This window comes from Ranitomeya imitator, chromosome 2 (genome assembly GCF_032444005.1).
Source record: "Ranitomeya imitator isolate aRanImi1 chromosome 2, aRanImi1.pri, whole genome shotgun sequence".
NCBI lineage: Eukaryota > Metazoa > Chordata > Amphibia > Anura > Dendrobatidae > Ranitomeya > Ranitomeya imitator.
Genome location: NC_091283.1, coordinates 158,178,193 through 158,204,009, shown reverse-complemented (window position 1 = coordinate 158,204,009; position 25,817 = coordinate 158,178,193). Strand labels below are relative to the sequence as shown.

General features: G+C 43.9%; 2 protein-coding genes across 2 annotated transcripts in view; one reads left to right on the top strand and one right to left on the bottom strand.

Annotated features, from left to right (window-relative positions):
- The window catches only part of CLIC3 (chloride intracellular channel 3), a 27,552-nt gene extending 11,664 nt beyond the window's left edge, over positions 1-15,888 (top strand). The window contains exons 2-6 of the mRNA XM_069747623.1: positions 11,423-11,532; positions 13,822-13,947; positions 14,119-14,225; positions 14,410-14,585; positions 14,848-15,888. Coding sequence (XP_069603724.1) covers positions 11,423-11,532; positions 13,822-13,947; positions 14,119-14,225; positions 14,410-14,585; positions 14,848-15,009 — 681 coding nt within the window. The 3' untranslated portion in view covers positions 15,010-15,888. The remainder of the gene's footprint in view (positions 1-11,422; positions 11,533-13,821; positions 13,948-14,118; positions 14,226-14,409; positions 14,586-14,847) is intronic.
- Positions 15,810-25,779, bottom strand: PAXX (PAXX non-homologous end joining factor). The gene is made up of 7 exons (XM_069747624.1): positions 25,621-25,779; positions 24,755-24,815; positions 24,565-24,611; positions 17,681-17,871; positions 17,357-17,431; positions 17,160-17,253; positions 15,810-16,741 (listed from the first exon to the last, which is right to left on the bottom strand). The coding sequence occupies exons 1-7, from the start codon at positions 25,719-25,721 to the stop codon at positions 16,702-16,704; spliced, it is 609 nt and encodes a 202-aa protein (XP_069603725.1). The 5' UTR covers positions 25,722-25,779; the 3' UTR covers positions 15,810-16,701.
- Between the last annotated feature and the right edge of the window lie 38 nt (positions 25,780-25,817).

Here is a 25,817-nt window from a genome sequence, read left to right as displayed (position 1 = left end):
AGAATATAACTACTATAATACTGCCCCTATGTATAAGAATATAACTGTAATTACTAGTTATCATCTGCACTGTGACTTCCGGCACCTGAAAGTTTTGGTAACAAGTTTGGGTTTCTGTTAATTAGTTTCAGTTTCCTGCCTTCTTGTCACCAGTTATTTGTGTGCAGGTTACAGGTGTGATGTCTACTGTCACATGTAAATGATGCTCTGCAGAGAGCGCCCAGATCTCTAGCAATAGACTAAATCTGGACAACTGGTCTATCCTGTTCCCTTTAGAGAGGACCTACATACAGTTTCCTTTCATAGATTTCCTCCTTGCAGGGACTATAGGGAATGTGAAAGCATGGTCAGCTATACAGTAGCATCTTGTACAGGCAGAGTTGTCATAGGTGCAGAACTGTCTGGTATAAGATAGATAGTGGAGGGAGGACCTTCTGGATTTACTGTAATATATTTTCTCTTCTGTTCCCTCAAGTTCAAAATCCAGATGAGCAATAAACTTGCTCTCCATGCGAATTTCTGCCTTTGGTGCGACATACGGAAATATTCCCTTATATGAATTGCCATAGTCCTCAAGAAATAATGCAGATCTTGCTCTTTTGTTGTGACCATTTGTTTGAAATCTATGCCAAATCTTCCACTTGTTCTCCAACATTTAGTGTTGTCATAGGGACATTGTGTGAGTATCATATCTCATTTATGGGAATCCTTGCGGTGAATGCACCGTCTGATTTATTTTATTTATATGGATTCTCACCACATCCCTATGATGGAGCTGAATTGTTGGAGTAGAAGACTGTAAGAGTTGTCATAGGGACAAAAGCGCATGTAAGAGCTCTAAGACTGCAGTAGTTAATCAGCCATAGGAATAATGTCATTTGGGTATTATCTTTGGGGCAGATTTCCAAGTAAATAAAATGAAGACACCGAGACGTCTGTTATGTAACAATGTACATGGCGCAATGTGTCCAGGGCAGGTCCCACAGTCCTGGGTGCCAGTGTAGGGTGTGGCGGCAGTAATTAAAAATGACGCCACTAATTAAATGAGTCACCTGGAAAATACTTTGTGAATTAGAAACCCATTGTCCTCTCTGCAGTGAGGTACGATCCCACAGCCCGAAAGGAATGGACCTCACGTCACAAATCCTATAACATTACCCAAAAGTCCACCAGACGCGGCCATATACAGCTCTGGCAAAAATTAAGAGACCACTGCACAGTTTTATAAAAGTCAGCTTCTCTACATGTCGGACAACCATTCCTTTCCAGTGTCAGTTGAATTCCAACCTGAGTAATCCTCATTCTACTTAATGTGCTTCTGATTAGGTGATCACCTGAACCAAATATTATTTAACGAAGGAAAGAATAAAAAACACTGCTGTGGTGTTCACAATCCTCTTGCAATAGGACAAGCTGGATGGCAAAACAAGTGCTAGTAATATCCCAAAAGTAATAGGAATGAAAAACAACTTTTAACCCCTTCATGACCCAGCCTATTTTGACCTTAATGACCTGGCCGTTTTTTGCAATTCTGACCAGTGTCCTTTTATGAGGTAATAACTCAGGAACGCTTCAACGGATCCTAGCGGTTCTGAGATTTTTTCGTGACATATTGGGCTTCATGTTAGTGGTAAATTTAGGTCAATAAATTCAGCGTTTATTTGTGATAAAAACAGAAATTTGGCGAAAATTTCGCAATTTTCACATTTTGAATTTTTATTCTGTTATACCAGAGAGTTATGTGACACAAAATAGTTAATAAATAACATTTCCCACATGTATACTTTACATCAGCACAATTTTGGAAACAACATTTTTTTTTGCTAGGAAGTTATAAGGGTTAAAATTTGACCAGCGATTTCTCATTTTTACAACGAAATTTACAAAACCATTTTTTTTAGGGACCACCTCACATTTGAAGTCAGTTTGAGGGGTCTATATGGCTGAAAATACCCAAAAGTGACACCATTCTAAAAAATGCACCCCTCAAGGTGCTCAAAACCACATTCAAGAAGTTTATTAACCCTTCAGGTGCTTCACAGCAGCAGAAGCAACATGGAAGGAAAAAATGAACATTTAACTTTTTAGTCACAAAAATTATCTTTTAGCAACAATTTTTCTATTTTCCCAATGGTAAAACGAGAAACTGAACCACGAAAGTTGTTGTCTAATTTGTCCTGAGTACTCTGATACCTCATATGTGGGGGTAAACCACTGTTTTGGCGCACGGCAGGGCTTGGAAGTGAAGGAGCGCCATTTGACTTTTTGAATGAAAAATTGGCTCCACTCTTTAGCGGACACCATGTCACGTTTGGAGAGCCCCCGTGTGCCTAAAAATTGGAGCTCCCCCAAAAGTGACCCCATTTTGGAAACTAGACGCCCCAAGGAACTTATCTAGATGCATAGTGAGCACTTTGAACCCCCAGGTGCTTCACAAATTGATCCGTAAAAATGAAAAAGTATTTTTTTCACAAAAAAATTCTTTTAGCCTCAATTTTTTCATTTTCACATGGGCAACAGGATAAAATGGATCCTAAAATTTGTTGGGCAATTTCTCCTGAGTACACCGATACCTCACATGTGGGGGTAAACCACTGTTTGGGCACATGGTAAGGCTCGGAAGGGAAGGAGCGCCATTTGACTTTTTGAATGAAAAATTATCTCCATCGTTAGCGGACACCATGTTGCGTTTGGAGATCCCCTGTGTGCCTAAACATTGGAGCTCCCCCACAAGTGACCCCATTTTGGAAACTAGACCCCCAAAGGAACTTATCTAGATGCCTAGTGAGCACTTTAAACCCTCAGGTGCTTCACAAATTGATCTGTAAAAATGAAAAAGTACTTTTTTTTCACAAAAAATTTCTTTTCGCCTCAATTTTTTAATTTTCACATGGGCAATAGGATAAAATGGATCCTAAAATTTGTTGGGCAATTTCTCCCGAGTTCGCCGATACCTCATATGTGGGGGTAAACCACTGTTTGGGCACACGGCAGGGCTCGGAAGGGAAGGCGCGCCATTTGACTTTTTGAATGGAAAATTAGCTCCAATTGTTAGCGGACACCATGTCGCATTTGGAGAGCCCCTGTGTGCCTAAACAATGGAGCTCCCCCACAAGTGACCCCATTTTGGAAACTAGACCCCCCAAGAAACTTATCTAGATGCATATTGAGCACTTTAAACCCCCAGGTGCTTCACAGAAGTTTATAACGCAGAGCCATGAAAATAAATAATTTTTCTTTCCTCAAAAATGATATTTTAGCCTGGAATTTCCTATTTTGCCAAGGGTAATAGGAGAAATTGGACCCCAAATGTTGTTGTCCAGTTTGTCCTGAGTACACTGATACCCCATATGTGGGGGTAAACCACTGTTTTGGCGCACGGCAGGGCTCGGAAGGGAAGGCACGCCATTTGGCTTTTTAAATGGAAAATTAGCTCCAATCATTAGCGGACACCATGTCACGTTTGGAGAGCCCCTGTGTGCCTAAACGTTGGAGATCCCCCACAAATGACCCCATTTTGGAAACTAGACCCCCAAAGGAACTAATCTAGATGTGTGGTGAGGACTTTGAACCCCCAAGTGCTTCACAGAAGTTTATAACGCAGAGCCATGAAAATAAAAAAAAAATTATTTTCTCAAAAATGATCTTTTAGCCTGCAATTTTTTATTTTCCCAAAGGTAACAGGAGAAATTTGACCCCAAAAGTTGTTGTCCAGTTTCTCCTGAGTACGCTGATACCCCATATGTTGGGGTAAACCACTGTTTGGGCACACGTCGGGGCTCAGAAGGGAAGTAGTGACTTTTGAAATGCAGACTTTGATGGAATGGTCTGTGGGCGTCACGTTGCGTTTGCAGAGCCCCTGGTGTGCCTAAACAGTAGAAACCCCCACAAGTGACCACATTTTAGAAACTAGACCCCCCAAGGAACTTATCTAGATATGTGGTGAGCACTTTGAACCCCCAAGTGCTTCACAGACATTTACAACGCAGAGCCGTGAAAATAAAAAATCATTTTTCTTTCCTCAAAAATGATGTTTTAGCAAGCAATTTTTTATTTTCACAAGGGTAACAGGATAAATTGGACCCCAGTAATTGTTGCGCAGTTTGTCCTGAGTACGCTGGTACCCCATATGTGGGGGTAAACCACTGTTTGGGCGCACGTCGGGGCTCGGAAGTGAGGGAGCACCATTTGACTTTTTGAATACAAGATTGGCTGGAATCAATGGTGGCGCCATGTTGCGTTTGGAGACCCCTGATGTGCCTAAACAGTGGAAACCCCTCAATTCTAACTTCAACACTAACCCCCCCACACCCCTAACCCTAATCCCAACTGTAGCCATAACCCTAACCACAACCCTAATTCCAACCCTAACCCTAAGGCTATGTGCCCACGTTGCGGATTCGTGTGAGATTTTTCAGCATCATTTTTGAAAAATCCGCGGGTAAAAGGCACTGCGTTTTACCTGCGGATTTACCGCGGATTTCCAGTGTTTTTTGTGCGGATTTCACATGCAGATTCCTATTGAGGAACAGGTGTAAAACGCTGCGGAATCCGCACAAAGAATTGACATGCTGCGGAAAATACAATGCAGCATTTCCGCGCAGTATTTTCCGTACCATGGTCACAGCGGATTTGGTTTTCCATAGGTTTACTTGGTACTGTAAACCTGATGGAACACTGCTGCGAATCCTCAGCGGCCAATCCGCTGCGGTCCGCCAAATCCGCACCGTGTGCACATAGCTTAATTCTAAAGGTATGTGCACACGCTGTGGAAAATGTTGCGGATCCGCAGCAGTTTCCCATGAGTTAACAGTTCAATGTAAACCTATGGGGAACAAAAATCGCTGTACACATGCTGCAGAAAAACTGCACGGAAACGCAGCGGTTTACATTCCGCAGCACGTCACTTCTTTCTGCGGATTCCGCAGCGGTTTTACAACTGCTCCAATAGAAAATCGCAGTTGTAAAACTGCAGTGAAATGTGCAGAAAAACCGCGGTAAATCCGCCATAAATCCGCAGCGGTTTAGCACTGCGGATTTATGAAATCCGCAGCAGAAAAATCCGCAGAGGACCAGAATACGTGTGCACATATCGAAACCCTAACCCTATTCTAACCTTAGTGGAAAAAAAAAAAATTCTTTTTTTGTTTATTGTCCCTACCTATGGGGGTGACAAAGGGGGGAAGGGGGGGGGTCATTTACTATTTTTTTTTTATTTTGATCACTGTGATAGATTATATCTCAGTGATCAAAATGCACTTTGGAACGAATCTGCGCATGCGCCCGCCATTCTGGAAGATGGCGGCGCCCAGGGAGAAGACGGACGGACCCCGGGAGGATCGGTAAGTATGATGGGGTGGGGGGAATCACGGGGGGGGGGAATCGGAGCACAGGGGGGGTGGATCGGAGTGTGGGGGGGTGGATGGGAGCGCGGGGGGGTGGATCGCAGCACGAGGGGGTGGATCGGAGCACGGGGGGGTGGATCGGAGCGCGGAGGGGTTGGATCGGAGCGCGGGGGGGTTGGATCAGAGCACAGGGGGGTGATTGGGGCACGGGGAGAGCGGACAAGACCACGGGGGGAGCGGAGCACAGGACGGAGGGGAGCCGGAGCAGTGTATAAGGGTATGTGTCCACATTCTGGAAACTCTGTGTGTTTGACGCTGCATAGAGACGCAGCGTCAATCACGCAGCGTCCAGATGTTACAGCATAGTGGAGGGGATTTAATGAAATCCCGTCTCCACTATGCGTGGTAACACGCACCCGGCGGCCCTGCGACTCCGGACATGTGGCACGTCTTTTAAGATCGCAGCATGTCCGTATACCTTGTGGCGGCGCTGCGTCGCCACAAGGTATAACACAGGGCCCTATGTGTGGGGTGCGATGATTCCGGATGTGTGCAATAAACACATCCGGCATCATTGTGTTCCCAGAAGGGGCGGAGCTTTGGGCGGAGCTAGTTCGCTGCTCCGTCAAAACCGCCGGCCATGCTGAAGGTGGACACGTATCCTAAGGATTGGACCATAGAGGACTGGAGTAAGGTAATCTCCTCTGATGAGTCTAATTTTCAGCTTTGCCCAACACCTAGTCATCTAATGGTTAGACGGAGACCTGAAGAGGCGTACAAGCCACAGTGTCTTGCACCCACTGTGAAAGTTGTTAGGAGATCGGTGATGATCTGGGGATGCTTCAGCGAGGCTGGATTTGGGCAGGTTAATCTTTGTGAAGGACGTATGAATCAAGCCACATACAAGGTTATCCTGGAAAAAACAGTTGATTCCTTCTGCTCAGGCAATATTCCCCAAGGCTGAGGACTGTTTTTTTTCCAGCAGGACAATGCGCCATGCCACACAGCTAGGTCAATCAAGGTGTGGATGAAGGACCACCCCATCAAATCCCTGTCCATGGCCAGCCCAATCTCCAGACCTGAACCCCATTGAAAACATTTGGAATGTAATCAAGAGGAAGATGGATAGTCACAAGCCATCAAAGAAGAACTGCTTACGTTTTGGTACCAGGAGTGGCATAAGGTCACCCAAAAGCAGTGTGAAAAACTGGTGGAAAGCATGCCAAGACACATGAAAGCTGTGATTAAAAAAATCATGGTTATTCCACAAAATATTGAGTTCTGAGCTCTTCCTGAGTTAAAAACATTAGTATTGTTGTTTCTAAATGATTATGAACTTGTTTTCTTAGCATTATTTGAGGTCTGCAAGCAATGCATTCTTTTGTTATTTTGACCATTTCTCATTTTCAGAAAATAAATACATTTATTGCTTGGAAATTCAGAGACCTGTTGTCAGAAGTTTATAAAATAAAAGAACAATTTACATTTTACTCAAAAATATCCCTATAAAGAGAAAAATCAGACAAACTGAACATTTTGCAGTGGTCTCTTAATTTTTGCCAGAGCTGTAGATCTAACTCTATGGATCCGCTGCAGAGCTACATTTTTTTCTGATACAAGTCTGCGTAGATACAATTAGAGGGAGAAACGGAGGACTATCTTATCACTGAAATTATTAACTTTATGCAGGGAGCTCCCACTAGTGGTGGCTGCAGACATGATCTTATCATGTACCTCTGTATACAGCTAGCTCCCCCTAGTGGTAGCTTTAGGCAGGATCTTATCATCTAACTGTATACAGGGAGCTCCCCATCGTGGTGGCTGCAGATGGAATAACATCATGTATCTCTGTATACAGGGAGCTCCTCCTTGTGGTGGCTACAGACAGAATCTCATCGTGTATCTCTGTATACAGGGAGCTCCCCCTAGTGGAGGCTGCAGACATAATCTTATCACATATCTCTGTATACAGGAAGCTCCCCCTAGTGGTGGCTGCAGACAGGATCTTAGCATGTATCTCTGTATACAGGGAGCTCCCCCTAGTGTTAGCTTCAGGCAGGATCTTATCATGTAACTGTATGCAGGGAGCTCCCCATCGTGGTGGCTGCAGATGGAATAACATCATGTATCTCTGTATACAGGGAGCTCCTCCTTGTGGTGGCTACAGACAGAATCTCATCATGTATCTCTGTATACAGGGAGCTCCTCCTAGTGGTGGCTGCAGACAGGATCTTATCGTGTATCTCTGTATACAGGGAGCTCCCCCTAGTGGTGGCTGCAGACAGGATCTTATCGTGTATCTCTGTATACAGGGAGCTCCCCCTAGTGGTGGCTGCAGACAGGATCTTATCGTGTATCTCTGTATACAGGGAGCTCCCCCTAGTAGTGGCTGCAGACAGGATCTTATCGTGTATCTCTGTATACAGGGAGCTCCCCCTAGTGGTGGCTGCAGACAGGATCTTATCGTGTATCTCTGTATACAGGGAGCTCTCCCTAGTAGTGGCTGCAGACAGGATCTTATCAGGTATCTCTGTATACAGGGAGCTCCCCCTAGTGGTGGCTGCAGACAGAATCTTATCAGGTATCTCTGTATACAGGGAGCTCCCCCTAGTGGTGGCTGCAGACAGAATCTTATCATGTATCTTTGTATACAGGGAGCTTCCCCTAGTGGTGGCTGCAGACAGAATCTTATGTATTTCTGTATACAGGGAGCTCCCCCTAGTGGTGGCTGCAGACAGGATGTTATGATATATCTCTGTATACAGGGAGCTCCCCCTAGTGGAGGCTGCAGATAGATTCTTACCATGCATCTCTGTATGTAGTGAGTTTAATATACAGAGTTTTGGATTTTAGCTGATCCGTGAAGCTAATCTGCATTAAAATTTGTTGCAGATTTCTGCACATTTTTCTCCAGTTTGCTGAATTTGTCTAAGCAAAATTTCGGCAGTTGAGCAGGTTAGTGAATTCAAGCTGGTATTACTGTGATCTAAGGGTAAAGAAAGAAAAAAGGATCCACATGGCTGTATGGATAAAAAAAAATGTAACTATTTCACATGGTTATAAAAAAAAGTTGTCCAGACAATTTAAAAACATTGCCCATTCTAGAATACGGCCACGTGGATCCTTTTCTTCCTTTTTTTACAAATTTACTCCGATGGTCAACGGTATCGGATCCATGCTGTTTAACAAGGAGCAATGCTGCTTTTATCACATGGGGAGGCTCTTCCCAAATGTTCTTTTTGTGCTTCTTCTATGATCTACGGGTAATGTCTCAGTTTTGGGCCACCTATGCCCCTGGGGCCCAGGAAACCTGAAGATCAGCATCTTTTACTTCCAAAATTTAGTATAAAGAAAATTGGTGGCGCTTGCTACACTATTTCCTTGCAGCAGATATTGTCACAGTACCACTTTACTGCGTCGTGTACTAAAGGTAATATAGATAATAATATATCCGCACTAGGAGCAATACCCTTTCATTAAACAATGGACCAATGAATAGCCTGTCAAGTCTTAATTACCTATCAGCCCCACTTTTATCTATGGTTGTACCTTTCAAGCACCATATAGACCTTCAGTCTTTTTCATTCAGTTTTACCCACTGGGTGTATTTTAATGTAAATTGCCGTCCCAATGGTCTGGGGGCCCTGATTCATTGTCTGATTTTATTATTAATTTAAATAAAAACGAGTATTTTTTAAATTTTACGGGCACCACCAGTTCCGAACTTATTAACTTTTTAACTTTTTAACTTATTAACTTTTTAGATTTGACTATTTTTATCAAAAACGGGAAAATTCACACAAAGACCTTCCATAAACCCACAGACGCTAATAACTATATATCTCTCGACAGCTGCCACCTTCCCAGTTGGCTAACAAACGTTCCAAGAAGCCAATTCATCCGGGCCCATAGGAATTGTTCTAATATACATGATTTCAATCAGGAAGTGGTGACTTTAACATCAAAATTTATTCAAAAGGGTTACTCTCAGGATCACTTATGTAGGACAAAAAAATCAGTGGAAGGAATACCAAGGGACCAACTACTCCAAGAAAAAATAAATAATAAAAATGAGAATAAGATGTCCGAGGTGGTTCCGATAATTACACAATATAATGCCAATACTTATCTGTTCAAAAAAATAGTGAAGAAACACTGGGACATTTTAAAAGATGATAAAATCATAGGAGAAAAAATATTGGAACATCCAGTGTTTGTATACAGAAAAGCGAATAGTTTGGCGAATAATATAGCTCCCACAATCCCGAACCCGAGATCTCTGACCACGCATCCTCCATATCGTACATACCCAGGATTTTTTCCATGTCGTAAATGCAAGTCATGTAAACGACTAAATTGTAAGAAACAATTATCGCTTACAAATGGGCTGACTGAATGGATTATTAAAGACCATATAACATGCGACACGCCAGGAGTCATTTATTCCATAAAATGCCCTTGTAATAAATTGTATATAGGGAGAACCAAAAGACCATTATATAGAAGAATAAATGAACATTTGACTAACATAAAAAAGAAATTTCAAGGTCACCCATTATCAAAGCATTTTGTGGACTATCATGGAGGCGACATGAAAGATACCATTATTACAGGTTTAAAAATAGTAATTAGAAGTTGGAGGAAAGGAGATTACATCAAGCAGATGTCAAGAGAAGAAAGTAGGATGATTTTTGAACTGGACACACTGATGCCGAAAGGTCTGAACAGCGAAATCGAGCTGTTCGCCTTTAATACATGAAGGGGTTAAGCGACTGCGGCTGTGAATAAAAGGGCACACATCTTTACATGGACCATCCCTGAAGAAGGAATACGTTTATTCCGAAACGCGTCGGCTTTTGGTCTATTGTGCTATCCGTAGCCGGTCACGTGTGTGCTCACGTGACTGTGACGTCACGCTAGGTCCTGCACTGTCGGGATACCTAGCGGCTAACTTTCACAGCGCGCAGCTATTTCACGCTGCCTAAACACAAATAGCGGCCGTGTTAGAGCGCTGCTTCCGGCCGGAGCAGCGTTCACCGCCCGCCGAAGCTCCCGAACTCACTTGAAGGTCCGACCATAGGAGGAGGACTTCATTAAGCAACGCAATAGAGAGAAAGTAAACGGATCACAGGAGGTAACGTTGTTCGGGTTAGTTTCTTCGGTGTAACTTTATTGTTCCATATACAGTTCCTTGCGTTTTTCTTTTATATAGATTTCATATATCCTCTTGGTAGGATTTGTTTAGCAAGTGCGCCCTTATAATATTGAAATATTCTTTATATTATAGTATCCATATTGGGACGGCAATTTACATTAAAATACACCCAGTGGGTAAAACTGAATGAAAAAGACTGAAGGTCTATATGGTGCTTGAAAGGTACAACCATAGATAAAAGTGGGGCTGATAGGTAATTAAGACTTGACAGGCTATTCATTGGTCCATTGTTTAATGAAAGGGTATTGCTCCTAGCGCGGATATATTATTATCTATATTATCTTTTACTTCCAGGCTGCAGACTTTTGCACTTCCCTTTAAAGACATCCGTGAGGCCGCTCAGGCAGTTCCAGGACCTGCAGATACCCACCCATCTGGTTTATCCAGTAAATCCTGCCATTGCCCCCATTAGCCTCAGAACTAGGATCAGCACACCCATGGGTGGAACTTGTGGAAAGAAGGCATTCATTTTGTGGGTTAATAATTACACAATGTCTACACCCCAAATACTAAACCGCTCCCCCGGGATATTTCTAGTTCCTCCGCTCTTTGTCATGAAATCATTTGTGGAATTTCAATTTCGCTTCAAACGTGTCAACAAGTAAAAATGTCTGGAATCTGTGAGAGGCGATCTTTATGATTAAGGTTTATTGTAAAGAGCAGAGCATGAAATAAGCTTTATCCTATATCTCCTGTATGTGGGACTGGGCTATGCTATAAGAGACATTACAGGAGTGGGCACAGGATTGGCTTCTTATTCGTAAACGCTCGCATAAAAATCTATCCGACTGTGTTATGTGCGATCAGATGAGTTCCCTCCGATAATTAACATTAATGAGCTCCATGTCTGCTTGTTTTCTAGTCAAGTGAAGATGGCGAAAGTATCGGCGCAAATCCCTTCTCCCAACGTCTGGCCATGATACTGATGTTTAAAGGTTGCACTTTCACACTGAACACTGTGGACATGAAAAGGTGAGGACAGCAAGTTTTATAATCCTGCCCCCTATGTACCAGAATATAATTAGTATAATACTGCCTCCTATGTACAAGAATATAACTACTACTATAATACTGCCCCTATGTACAAGAATATAACTACTATAATGCTGCTCCCCTGTGTACAAGACTATAACTCTTATAATACTGCCCCTATGTACAAGAATATAACTACCATAATACTGACTATTATGTACAAGAATATAACTACTATAATACTGCCCTTATGTACAAGAATATAACTGCTATAATACTGCACCAATGCACAATACTATACCTACTATAATACTGCTCCCTATGTACAAGAATATAACTACTATAATACTGCTCCTATGTACAAGAATATAACTACTATAATACTGCCCCCTATGTACAAGAATATAGCTACAATACTGCCCCTATGTACAAGAATATAACTACTATAATACTGACCCCTATGTACAAGAATATAGCTACAATACTGCCCCTATGTACAAGAATATAACTACTATAATACTGACCCCTATGTACAAGAATATAACTACTATAATACTGCCATGTGTACTAGAATACATTAACTAATACAGTGGGGCAAAAAAGTATTTAGTCAGTCAGCAATAGTGCAAGTTCCACCACTTAAAAAGATGAGAGGCGTCTGTAATTTACATCATAGGTAGACCTCAACTATGGGAGACAAACTGAGAAAAAAAAATCCAGAAAATCACATTGTCTGTTTTTTTTAAACATTTTATTTGCATATTATGGTGGAAAATAAGTATTTGGTCAGAAACAAAATTTCATCTCAATACTTTGTAATATATCCTTTGTTGGCAATGACAGAGGTCAAACGTTTTCTGTAAGTCTTCACAAGGTTGCCACACACTGTTGTTGGTATGTTGGCCCATTCCTCCATGCAGATCTCCTCTAGAGCAGTGATGTTTTTGGCTTTTCGCTTGGCAACACGGACTTTCAACTCCCTCCAAAGGTTTTCTATAGGGTTGAGATCTGGAGACTGGCTAGGCCACTCCAGGACCTTGAAATGCTTCTTACGAAGCCACTCCTTCGTTGCCCTGGCAGTGTGCTTTGGATCATTGTCATGTTGAAAGACCCAGCCACGTTTCATCTTCAATGCCCTTGCTGATGGAAGGAGGTTTGCACTCAAAATCTCACGATACATGGCCCCATTCATTCTTTCATGTACCCAGATCAGTCGTCCTGGCCCCTTTGCAGAGAAACAGCCCCAAAGCATGATGTTTCCATCACCATGCTTTACAGTAGGTATGGTGTTTGATGGATGCAACTCAGTATTCTTTTTCCTCCAAACACGACAAGTTGTGTTTCTACCAAACAGTTCCAGTTTGGTTTCATCAGACCATAGGACATTCTCCCAAAACTCCTCTGGATCATCCAAATGCTCTCTAGCAAACTTCAGACGGGCCCGGACATGTACTGGCTTAAGCAGTGGGACACATCTGGCACTGCAGGATCTGAGTCCATGGTGGCGTAGTGTGTTACTTATGGTAGGCCTTGTTATATTGGTCCCAGCTCTCTGCAGTTCATTCACTAGGTCCCCCCGCATGGTTCTGGGATTTTTGCTCACCGTTCTTGTGACCATTCTGACCCCACGGGGTGGGATTTTGCGTGAAGTCCCAGATCGAGGGAGATTATCAGTGGTCTTGTATGTCTTCCATTTTCTAATTATTGCTCCCACTGTTGATTTCTTCACTCCAAGCTGGTTGACTATTGCAGATTCAGTCTTCCCAGCCTGGTGCAGGGCTACAATTTTGTTTCTGGTGTCATTTGACAGCTCTTTGGTCTTCACCATAGTGGAGTTTGGAGTCAGACTGTTTGAGGGTGTGCACAGGTGTCTTTTTATACTGATAACAAGTTTAAACAGGTGCCATTACTACAGGTAATGAGTGGAGGAAAGAGGAGACTCTTAAAGAAGAAGTTACAGGTCTGTGAGAGCCAGAAATCTTGATTGTTTGCTTCTGACCAAATACTTATTTTCCACCATAATATGCAAATAAATTGTTAAAAAAACAGACAATGTGATTTTCTGGATTTTTATTTCTCAGTTTGTCTCCCATAGTTGAGGTCTACCTATGATGTAAATTACAGACGCCTCTCATCTTTTTAAGTGGTGGAACTTGCACTATTGCTGACTGACTAAATACTTTTTTGCCCCACTGTATAATACCACCCCTATGTACCAGGCTTATAAGTGCTGCTATAATACTGCCTATATTTCACACAGTACAGTAACCCCTATTTTCTTGTTCTCAGGGCCCCAGATGTGCTGAAGGCTTTGGCTCCAGGAACACAACCTCCATTCCTTATTTACAACAATGAAGTAAAAACCGATGTTAACAAGATAGAAGAGTTCCTGGAGGAGAACCTGACACCTACCCGGTAAGATGGGTGTAATAATGGGGCTCGGACATGATGAGATTGGGCTATTATACATGGTGTGATGACCTGTGGGTCTGGGGAGATGTTGTGTATGCTATGCCTTATATCACCACTAGGTGGTGTGCAGTTTATGAAGCCTGTAGATGGCGCTAATGATCTGTCCTCTCCTAGTTATCCGAGCATGACGCCCAAATGCAAGGAGTCGAACACTGCGGGCAATGATGTCTTCCAAAAATTCTCTGGGTACATCAAGAACCAGTGTCCTGCCCACGAAGACAGTAAGTACCACAACAAACAAGAAAAATTGTTTATCCCTTCTTTAAAGGGGTGCGTCTACCGTTGGGGATCACATGCATGTTATATAGCACCTCCCTCATTTACGTGGAAGTGTACGGTGTTCAGACCTCCACTTTGTCATTGAAATATCCCTTTAAGGGTTCATCCACCATTTTTTTTTTCCAGATTTACAGAAGAGTTTGTTACGGTCGCTATTGAAGTTAGACCTGTTCTTACAGAACCCCCTACCTATCGAGCTGACCTGTGACCCTAAAATGACTGTCTCAAAGAGGAAGTACCTGGATGGGGATAACCTGACCCTGCCTGACTGCAACCTGATGCCCAAACTTCACATCATCAATGTAAGGGATCTATCCTGCCACATTTTTAGTTTAGTTTTTTACTGCCGAGATCAGGTAAAACTTGTACTTGCTCTGGGGTTGTCACGGTTACATCAACAGATCTGCTCCGAATGGACTTCCTGTCATGTGATCTCTGCTCTTTCATGTGATTGGCAGTGATATTACCGTAAGTCCATATCGTCGCCTTGGAAACGCCAGAGCAAGCACAAATAATAATAAACTACATGTTGTTTCATCATTACTGAATATGTTCTTTCTTCAGATTGTGTGCAAACACTACCGCAATTTCGAGATCCCCAGAGACCTTAAAGGCATCTCCCGCTATCTCCAAAATGCAGAGGAGCTGAAGGCTTTCAAGTACACCTGCCCCAACCCCCAGGAGATCATCCTCTTCTACCGTGATGTTGTCAAGAAAATGCCCTAAACCTGGATGGACTTCACTTCGACATACACAAAAACTTCCCCCCGGTGCTAAATCGGCACCAAGTAGAACTAGACCGCCATTGAGCCCTCATTATGAGATGAGTGAGAACATTACGACACCCTACAGGACGCAGACGTCACCTGAGGCCATTACAGGTGCTCGCCATCGTGTCATTCCTCTGTCACTCCTCCTGGAAATGTCTGACAATTCAGCGTTATTCTCCTCTTCAGTGTGAGAAGAGAAAACAGAGTATTCTTTACGTGGGAATTAGTAACACCCAGTTGTACGTTTATTCATATGTTTCCAGGTGGAAAAAATAGATGATATTGGAGATTTTTTTTTACAAAGTCAGTCATAAAATACATATTTAAATTTGTATTTCTGTACAATATTCCCGGCAGCCATTTTAGTTCTCTTGTTGTCAGACGTCAACTTCTCAAAAATGGCGGCCAACTCGCGTGTCAAAGAGCCAACTCCCTTATAGAGGGGCCATCTTGAATTTGTTGCTTATGCACAGCAACAGTGGCCTTGTTATGTTGAAGTGAAGTAACAAGATGCAGATATATGGATGGCCGCAATCTGCTGGCCCGAATTACAAAATGGCCGACGTCACTAAACCTCAGCCCCGGCCGTTACATTCCGGAGGTGGAAGTTGTTTAATGGCAGCCCAATATAAGAGAGTAAGATTTCGGGGTAGTTTACAGGAGTCGCAAATACCAAGGTGGGCAAAATTGTCCAAACTCTTCCCTGCTCCGACTGAACTATATCCTTAAAATGGTCAAAAAAAATAAAACTGTGCATTGATGTTAATGGACTTTATTTAAACTTTATGCTTGATAAATTTATCATTGTAAATAAACATTTTACAAAAAGTCACAATTGAGTTGTAAAATGACCAAATGATCAAGAGTAAAGTCCTATTTTCCAATATTGTAGTATCACTGACCCACCTGTAGGTGGTGCTGTTGGTTGTGATTCTGAGTGCACCAGTACAAACTAGGCCCCAGTAAATGTAGTTGCTACGACTGCCCATAGCAACCAATGAGAATGCAGCTAACAGTTTTAAACACGACTTATAAAATGAAAGAAGCAATGTGATTGGAAGCTCTGGGCATCTCTATTTCGTGTGACTGCAGTAGTAGTTTCCTCACAAGAAGGACGACAGCCATTTTGTAGGCCAAAACAGCATCTAACAAAACTCTGAACAAAAAACAGTCACTTGTTCCAGTTTTGTCATTTGTACACATAATTTTGAAGAAAAAAAACATGATTAAAGCCTTTTTATTGCAGCAGCCATAGGAACTGCCTTACATTTATCTGTATGTCATGACAATTATGTGATACCCTCTCAATGTCATGACCAGAAGATTTACAATAGCTGACTAAGTGTTCATACAAAACCTCCATGGCGACTTCTGGTAGCATATAAAGGAAAAAAGGGAATACCACAACCTTAATGCTTCACGACGAGTCATGGGCATCCATCTTGAAGTTCTTGCATTTGACTTGTGTCTTCTCTAATAAAACACAGGTTGCGGCAATGCCACAATTTTCCTGTGAGCCGCTAGCAATCGTCCATCGCCATGCCACATTTTCATTTCCTCGAATTACAGATTATTTGCATTATTCTGCAGCCGTTCACAAAATGGTTGCCGCCAGCCTAACATGGTGTCATCTATCTGCATGAAGTCCTCAGGATTCATCAAAGTCGACCCCCTTGGCTGCCTTTTTCCTACAAAGATATATCACAGTAGTGTTATTCAATATAAGGTGAAGCCCTAATCTGTTTTCACTGAATCCAGCCTGCAGTATAAGGGTATGTGCACACGTTGCGGATCCACAGTGGATTTGGCCCAGCGGATCCACAGCAGCTTTCCATGCGTTGTACAGTTCCATGTAAACCTATGGAAAACCAAATCTGCAGTGCACATGCTGCGGAAAATTCTGCGCGGAAACGCTGCGGTTTATTTTCCGCAGCATGTCAATTCTTTGTGTGGATTCCGCAGCGTTTTACACCTGTTCCATAATAGGAATCCGCACAAAATCTGCAGGTAAAACGCAGGGCGTTTTACCTGCGGATTCTTAAGAGAAATCCGCAATGGAATCCACAACGTGTGTACATACCCTAATGAATAATGAATGGCGGGTACCTTTTACTGCCAGGATTTATGAGCGACTCCCCAGGAAGCCTCTTCTTCACCTGTGATGAGGACCCCCCATAACCTTTCTTTCGAGCATTAAGATCTGTGAACACAAATAAAATAATAATAAAAATGAAAAAAAAAAAAAAACAACTCATCTGCCATTTATCCAACAATATATATATTTTCACCAGATATTCACCCACCTGGAATAAGGAGCTGGTTGTTCTTCTGAGATTGCTTAACTGGGCTGATTGATGTAGCTGCGCTGTCCACTCGCTCTAAATAAAAAATAAAAAAATGGAGTTTACAATTACTAAATGATGTCACAGCTTTTACTCCAGAGCAGCATTCATACTTCTGGTGTAAACAGTGCACCTTAGAGAACACACCATCAAATTAGTCTGTATACAGACTCTGGATCAGCAGGGGGCAAATGCCGACATACCTCAGCTGGGCGGTAAATAAGAACCTAGCAGAATGAGGAACACAGCTCCGGCAATGAATGACGTAGATAGAACTATCTATACCTTTAAGAAGCCCCTCCAAACTTGTCACACGATCTGACAAGTCAAATAACACCTCCTGCACCAGGGCTCGCGCCTCGGAGACCGGAGCCTTTAAGAGGTCCAGAGAAACCTTCCCAGAATCCACCTGGAAGGACATGTTTGCAATGCTGCCCTGCAGGTCCAGAACCGGAGCGCTGCTCTGGAACTTCTCCCTGCATGGAGACACCAAATGTGGGGGAAATACATTATTTTTCACAGGGCAGGATTACTCCTCTGGCAATTTCATATTTAGGGCCACATGATGGAGACCCAGGGTAGGAAATTGTCATACATAAGAAAACTACATGGATCTCTGAATTTCTTCCATATTAAATTATTCTCAGTGTCTGACAGTTAATTCAGAATCCGAATTCACAACACAAGAGATGCCAAACCCATGAAGTTCGGCTCACAAAAACACAGTGCCAGTCACAGAGATCCAAGAGAAAAAGTTACCAGCAACCGACCAAAACTCGGTCAACTACCAAGCACCAAAACAGTATTACCAGCAAATCAGTGTCAACCACCAAGCATCAATGCAGTACTACCACCAAAGCTGTGCCAACCACCAAGCATCGATGCAGTACTACCACCAAGACTGTGCCAACCACCAAGCATCAATGCAGTACTACCAGCAAGACTATGCCAACCACCAAGCATCAATGCAGTACTACCACCAAGACTGTGCCAACCACCAAGCATCAATGCAGTACTACCACCAAGACTGTGCCAACCACCAAGCATCAATGCAGTACTACCACCAAGACTGTGCCAACCACCAAGCATCAATGCAGTACTACCAGCAAGATTGTGCCAAGCATCAGTGCAGTACTACCACCAAGACTGTGCCAACCACCAAGCACCAATACAGTACTACCACCAAATCAGTGCCAACCACCAAGCATCAATGCAGTACTACCACCAAATCTGTGCCAACCACCAAGCATCAATGCAGTACTATCACCAAATCTGTGCCAACCACCAAGAATCAATGCAGTACTACCAGCAAGACTGTGCCAACCACCAAGCATCAATGCAGTACTACCACCAAGACTGTGCCAACCACCAAGCATCAATGCAGTACTACCAGCAAGATTGTGCCAAGCATCAGTGCAGTACTACCACCAAGACTGTGCCAACCACCAAGCACCAATACAGTACTACCACCAAATCAGTGCCAACCACCAAGCATCAATGCAGTACTACCACCAAATCTGTGCCAACCACCAAGCATCAATGCAGTACTATCACCAAATCTGTGCCAACCACCAAGAATCAATGCAGTACTACCAGCAAGACTGTGCCAACCACCAAGCATCAATGCAGTACTACCACCAAATCTGTGCCAAGCACCAATGCAGTTCTATCACCAAATAAGTGCCAACCACCCGCCATCAATACAGTACTACCACCAAATCAGTGCCAACCAAGCATCAATACAGTACTACCAGCAAATCAGTGCCAACCACCAAGCATCAATGCAGTACTACCACCAAGACTGTGCCAACCACCAAGCATCAATGCAGTACTACCACCAAGACAAGCACCAATACAGTACTACCACTAAATCAGTGCCAACCAAGCATCAATGCAGTGCTACCACCAAATCAGTGCAAGCATCAATGCAGTACTACCACCAAATCAGTGCCAACCACCAAGCATCAATGCAGTACTACCAGCAAGACTGTGCCAACCACCAAGCACCAATACAGTACTACCACCAAATCAGTGCCAACCACAAAGCATCAATGCAGTACTACCAGCAAGACTGTGCCAACCACCAAGCATCAATGCAGTACTACCAGCAAGACTTTGCCAAGCACTATTGCGGTTCTATCACCAAATTTGGGCCAACTACCAAGCATCAATGCAGCACTACCACCAAGACTATGCCAAGTACCAAGCATCAATACAGTAATACCACCAAATCTGTGCCAGCCACCAAGCATTAATACAGTACTACCAGCAAATTAGTGCCAACCACCAAGCATCAATACAGTACTACCAGAAAATTAGTGCCAACCACCAAGCATCAATGCAGTACTACCAGCAAATCAGTGTCAACTACCAAGCATCAATGCAGTACTGCCACCAAGCATCAATCCAGTACTATCTGTCTCCCCTTTTCCTCATAGTTTGTAAGCTTGCGAGCAGGGCCCTCATTCCTCTTGGTATCTATTTTGAACTGTGATTTCTGTTATGCTGTGCTTATCTCCGCTGAAGACTTTGCCTCATTTTTCAAGCAGAAGATTGATAGCATTAGAGACAGTTTTGGTCAACAACCCCCAGAGCCCTTCCTCCCGATTTCCCAGCCCTCCACCTCCAAAACCAACTTCTCCACCATTACAGAAGATCGACTCTCCACTCTACTCTCAAGATCGCATCTCACCACCTGTGCACTTGACCCACTCCCATCCCACCTCATCCCAAACCGCACCACAGTCTTCATCCCAACCCTAACCCATCTCTTCAACCTATCACTAACAACTGGTGTTTTCCCCTCAAGCTTTAAACATGCCTCCATCACACCTATCCTCAAAAAGCCCTCTCTTGACCCATCCTCTGTATCTAGCTATCGCCCTATATCACTTCTCCCATATGCCTCCAAACTACTGGAACAACACATTTACCTTGAACTGTCCTCCCATCTCTCTTCTTGCTCCCTCTTTGACCGCCTACAATCTGGCTTCCGGTCACACCACTCCACTGAAACTGCCCTAACTAAAGTCACCAATGACCTCTTAACCGCTAAGAGCAAGCGACACTACTCTATCCTCCTCCTCCTCGACCTGTCGGCTGCCTTTGACACAGTGGACCATTCCCTATTATTACAAACCCTCTCATCCCTTGGCATCGCAGACTTGGCCCTATCCTGGATCTCATCATACCTAACAGACAGGACATTCAGCGTCTCCCACTCACACACCACCTCCTCACCTCGCCCCTTATCTGTCGGAGTCCCACAAGGTTCAGTTCTTGGGCCCTTGCTCTTCCCCATTTACACCTTTGGCCTGGGACAGCTCATAGAATCTCATGGCTTTCAGTATCACCTCTACGCTGACGACACACAGATCTACATCTCTGGACCAGATATCACCTCCCTTCTAACCAGAATCCCTCAATGTCTGTCTGCTATTTCATCCTTCTTCTCCACTAGATTTCTAAAACTTAACATGGACAAAACAGAATTCATCATCTTTCCCCCATCTCACGCGACCCCCCCAACGAACCTATCCATTACAGTAAATGGCTGCCCACTCTCCCCAGTCCCACAAGCTCGCTGCCTCGGGGTAATCCTTGACACTGATCTCTCCTTCAAACCACATATCCAAGCCCTTTCCACTTCCTGCCGCTTTCAACTCAAAAATATTTCACGAATCCGTTCATTCCTCAACCATGAATCTGCAAAAACCCTAGTCCATGCCCTCATTATCTCTCGCCTTGACTACTGCAACCTCCTGCTCTGTGGCCTCCCCTCTAACACTCTCGCACCCCTCCAATCTATTCTAAACTTTGCTGCCCGACTAATCCACCAGTCCCCCCGCTATTCCCCGGCCTCTCCCCTCTGTCAATCCCTTCACTGGCTCCCCATTGCCCAGAGACTCCACTACAAAACCCTTACCATGACGTACAAAGCCATCCACAACCTGTGTCCTCCATACATCTGTGACCTCGTCTCCCGGTACTTACCTATCCGCAACCTCCGATCCTCACAAGATCTCCTTCTCTACTCCCCTCTTATCTCCTCTTCTCACAATCGTATACAAGATTTCTCTCGCGTATCAGCCCTACTCTGGAACCCTCTACCACAACACATCAGACTCTCGCCTACCATCGAAACCTTCAAAAAGAACCTGAAGACCCACCTCTTCAGACAAGCCTACAACCTGCAGTAACCACCGATCGACCAAACCACTGCATGACCAGCTCTACCCTCACCTACTGTATTCTCACCCATCCCTTGTAGATTGTGAGCCTTCGCGGGCAGGGTCCTCATTCCTCCTGTACCAGTTATGACTTGTATTGTTTAAGATTATTGTGCATGTTTTTATTATGTATACCCCTCCTCACATGTAAAGCGCCATGGAATAAATGGCGCTATAACAATAAATAATAATAATAATAATAATGCTGTAATGTCTATTGTCTGTACAAGTCCCCTCTATAATTTGTAAAACGCTGCGGAATATGTTGGCGCTATATAAATAAAATAATAATTATTATTATTATTATTACTACCACCAAATCTGTGCCAAGCATCAATACAGTACTACCAGCAAATCTGTGCCAAGCATCAATACAGTACTGCAAAAAAAAGGGAAGAAGCCAGCACTGCTTATGGTCAGAACGCAATAACTGAAGTGCAATTGCACATAAATTCTAACTGTATTTCAAATATGAGACATTTAGCAAACAATTGATCAATTCTTTGAGCTACCCCGCCACTTCACGGCATTCTCATAATGGGGCAGTCCTAATCTACGTATTTTATTTACGTTGTGCCATTATGGCCTCCTGAATGTATAAAGAGTATAAAAAAAATAAAAAAAAGGACCACATTACATGCGAATGTATAAAGAGTATATATATATAAAAAAAAAAAAAATGGGACCACATTACATGCGAACTGTACCTGGAGCATTTTCAGAATCACTCCCTTGGTGCCAGGAAAGGCAAGCGCAGGTAAAGGCCGATCAGGTCCAGTGCGGACATTTCAGATCTGGCTTCCACACTGCCAAACCCGCACCAAAGATGAAGGGTGAGACAGGCTGAGACACAGGTGCACAATTAACTGGAGCCTGAGGCAGGGCAGGGCTGCTCTGTGTGTGCACAGCAGCCTATCAATCACAGTGAACACAGAAAGAATGGCGCACATAACCCAGCGTGCGCGCCAACAGTGGTGGTCAGCCACATACCAATGCAAAGCAAAAAAAAGGGAAGAAGTCAGCACTGCTTATGGTCAGAACACACACAGCAGCCCTGCCTCAGGCTCCAGGTACAGTTCGCATGTAATGTGGTCCCATTTTTTTTTTTTTATATATATACTCTTTATACATTCAGGAGGCCATAATGGCACAACGTAAATAAAATACGTAGATTAGGACTGCCCCATTATGAGAATGCGGTGAAGTGGCGGGGTAGCTCAAAGAATTGATCAATTAGTGCCAACTACCCAGCATCAATATAGTACTACCACCAAGACTGTGCCAACCACCAAGCATCCATACAGTTCTTCCACCAATTCTGTGCCAACTACCAAGCATCAATATAGTACTACCAGCAAATCAGTGCCAACCACCAAGCATCAATACAGTACTACCACCAAGACTGTGCCAAGCACCAGGCATCAATGCAGTACTACCAGCAAATCAGTGTCAACCACCAAGCATCAATACAGTACTACCAGCAAATCTGTGTTAAGCACCAAGCATCAATACAGTACTGCCAGCAAATCTGTGCCAACCACCAAGCATCAATACAGTACTCCCAGCAAATCTGTGTCAAGCACTAAGCAGCAATACAGTACTGCCAGCAAATTAGTGCCAACCACCAAGCATCAATACAGTACTACCATCAAGACTGTGCCAACCCCCAAGCATCAATGCAGTACTACCACCAAGACTGTGCCAACCACCAACACAGTACTACCACCAAATCAATGCCAACCACCAAGCATCAATGCAGTACTACCACCAAATCTGTGCCAAGCACCAATGCAGGTCTATCACCAAATCTGTGCCAACTTCCAAGCATCAATGCAGCACTACCACCAAGACTATGCCTAGTACCAAGCATCAATACAGTACTACCAGCAAATCTGTACCAAGTACCAAGCATCAATAGAGTACTACCAGCAAATCAGTGCCAACCCCCAAGCATCAATAGAGTACTGCCACCAAGACTGTGCCAACCACCAAGCATCAATGCAGTACTACCAGCAAATCAGTGGCAACCAAGCATCAATACAGTACTACCAGCAAATCAGTGCCAACCACCAAGCATGAATACAGTACTGCCACCAAGACTATGCCAACCAAGCATCAATCCGGTACTACCACCAAATCTGTGCCAACCACCAAGCATCAATACAGTACTCCCAGCAAATCTGTGTCAAGCACTAAGCAGCAATACAGTACTGCCAGCAAATTAGTTCCAACCACCAAGCATCAATACAGTACTACCATCAAGACTGTGCCAACCCCCAAGCATCAATGCAGTACTGCCACCAAGACTGTGCCAACCAACACAGTACTACCACCAAATCAATGCCAACCACCAAGTATCAATGCAGTACTACCACCAAATCTGTGCCAAGCACCAATGCAGTTCTATCACCAAATCTGTGCCAACTTCCAAGCATCAATGCAGCACTACCACCAAGACTATGCCTAGTACCAAGCATCAATACAGTACTACCAGCAAATCTGTGCCAAGTACCAAGCATCAATACAGTACTACCAGCAAATCAGTGCCAACCCCCAAGCATCAATAGAGTACTGCCACCAAGACTGTGCCAACCACCAAGCATCAATGCAGTACTACCAGCAAATCAGTGCCAACCAAGCATCAATGCAGTACTGCCACCAAGACTATGCCAACCAAGCATCAATACAGTACTACCACCAAATCTGTGCCAACTACCAAGTATCAATACAGTACTACCACCAAGACTGTGCCAACCACCAAGAATTAATATAGTACTACCACCAAATCTTTGCCAACAACCAAGAATCAATACAGTACTACCATCAAGTCTGGGCCAACAAAAACCCAAGTGCCATACTACCACCAAGACTGTGCCAACCACCAAGTCTCAAGTACATCCACCATTGTGCCCCATTAGCCAATGGTTACCAAGAACTTACCTCAATTTCTCCACCAGAATGTGAGACGTTACATTACGGACCACGTCCTGGAATACAGAAGTCACATGTGAAGAAAATTGTGATAACACTTGGGTGGTCCACAATGATTTCATTACTGGAGGGCAGGGATGTCACCTCTGCCACGTGACCAACATGGGGTATCAGAATGGGTGAATGACATCCATCTTACCCAGTCCTCCAGAGCCTCCTCTAGGGGGTCCGTCCTCCACACTTCATTGGCGTTAGTCACGCTGTGGAGAGAGGACAAGACGAAATTAATAACGTCTACAGACGCACACTATACATCCAATGGGCGCCCAGCACCGCCACATGGCCATACCGTAACTATGCCCACACACTGGTCAGAGGTTGTACTCTACTATTTTCTATATTTTTTCCTCAGGCGGCACAGACTCCTCACAATAGGCGCTGTACTCCAGACCGTCACATCACAGGCTGTAGGGTCAGCACCAGCGACCAATGCCACCGGCGGGGCATCGGACAGCCTAGGTCGTACCGTACCACTCCTACGCCATCGATTCCTGGCTGTCTAACCCTATGATCAAGAGCGGCCCCTATATGATGACAGGAGACCACCTCGATCCAGTTACCCATTAACACATACACACACAGACATGATAAAGAGCTGGGGTGTCCTTATGCCGTCCATTTTTAACCCCATCATATCCACTTAATTTTCTTCCTCCTTTTCTTCAGTGAGCCATAATTGTTTTAAGTTTTTCCTATTTTTATTATTATTTTATTCTCCTAAAAAAATTTTTTCAGAACTTCGAAAAAAAAATTTTTTGTGTCGCCATTGTCTGAGATCTGTACTTTTTTTTCCATCAATGGGGCTGAGTGAGGTGTTGTTTTGGGCCCAGGACTAGGCCTTATGCACATGGTGTGTGGGTGCGAGGGTGATCCCAGACTTAACTCTTTGTGTTTGTTTTGCAGCTCGACACGGCGAGGACTTGGGTCCGCAATAGTTAACCATCTGCACACCTTCCTCCCCCATTATGGCCGCCCCCCTGCAGCCCTGGCATGGAGGTCACTCACTGGATCCTGGTGCTGGTGCCAGGCTGGATCTTGCTCAGGCACAGGTACCGCTGGCCAGCATGGCTCACACTGCACAGGCAGGACCAGGCCTCTGCGGCCATGGTGACTTACAGGATCACTTCCTGGAGTAGCAGGAGGAGGGAGGGAGGCCATGATGGGAGTGATCAGCCCTGGGAGGAGGCTGCTGCATTAACCCT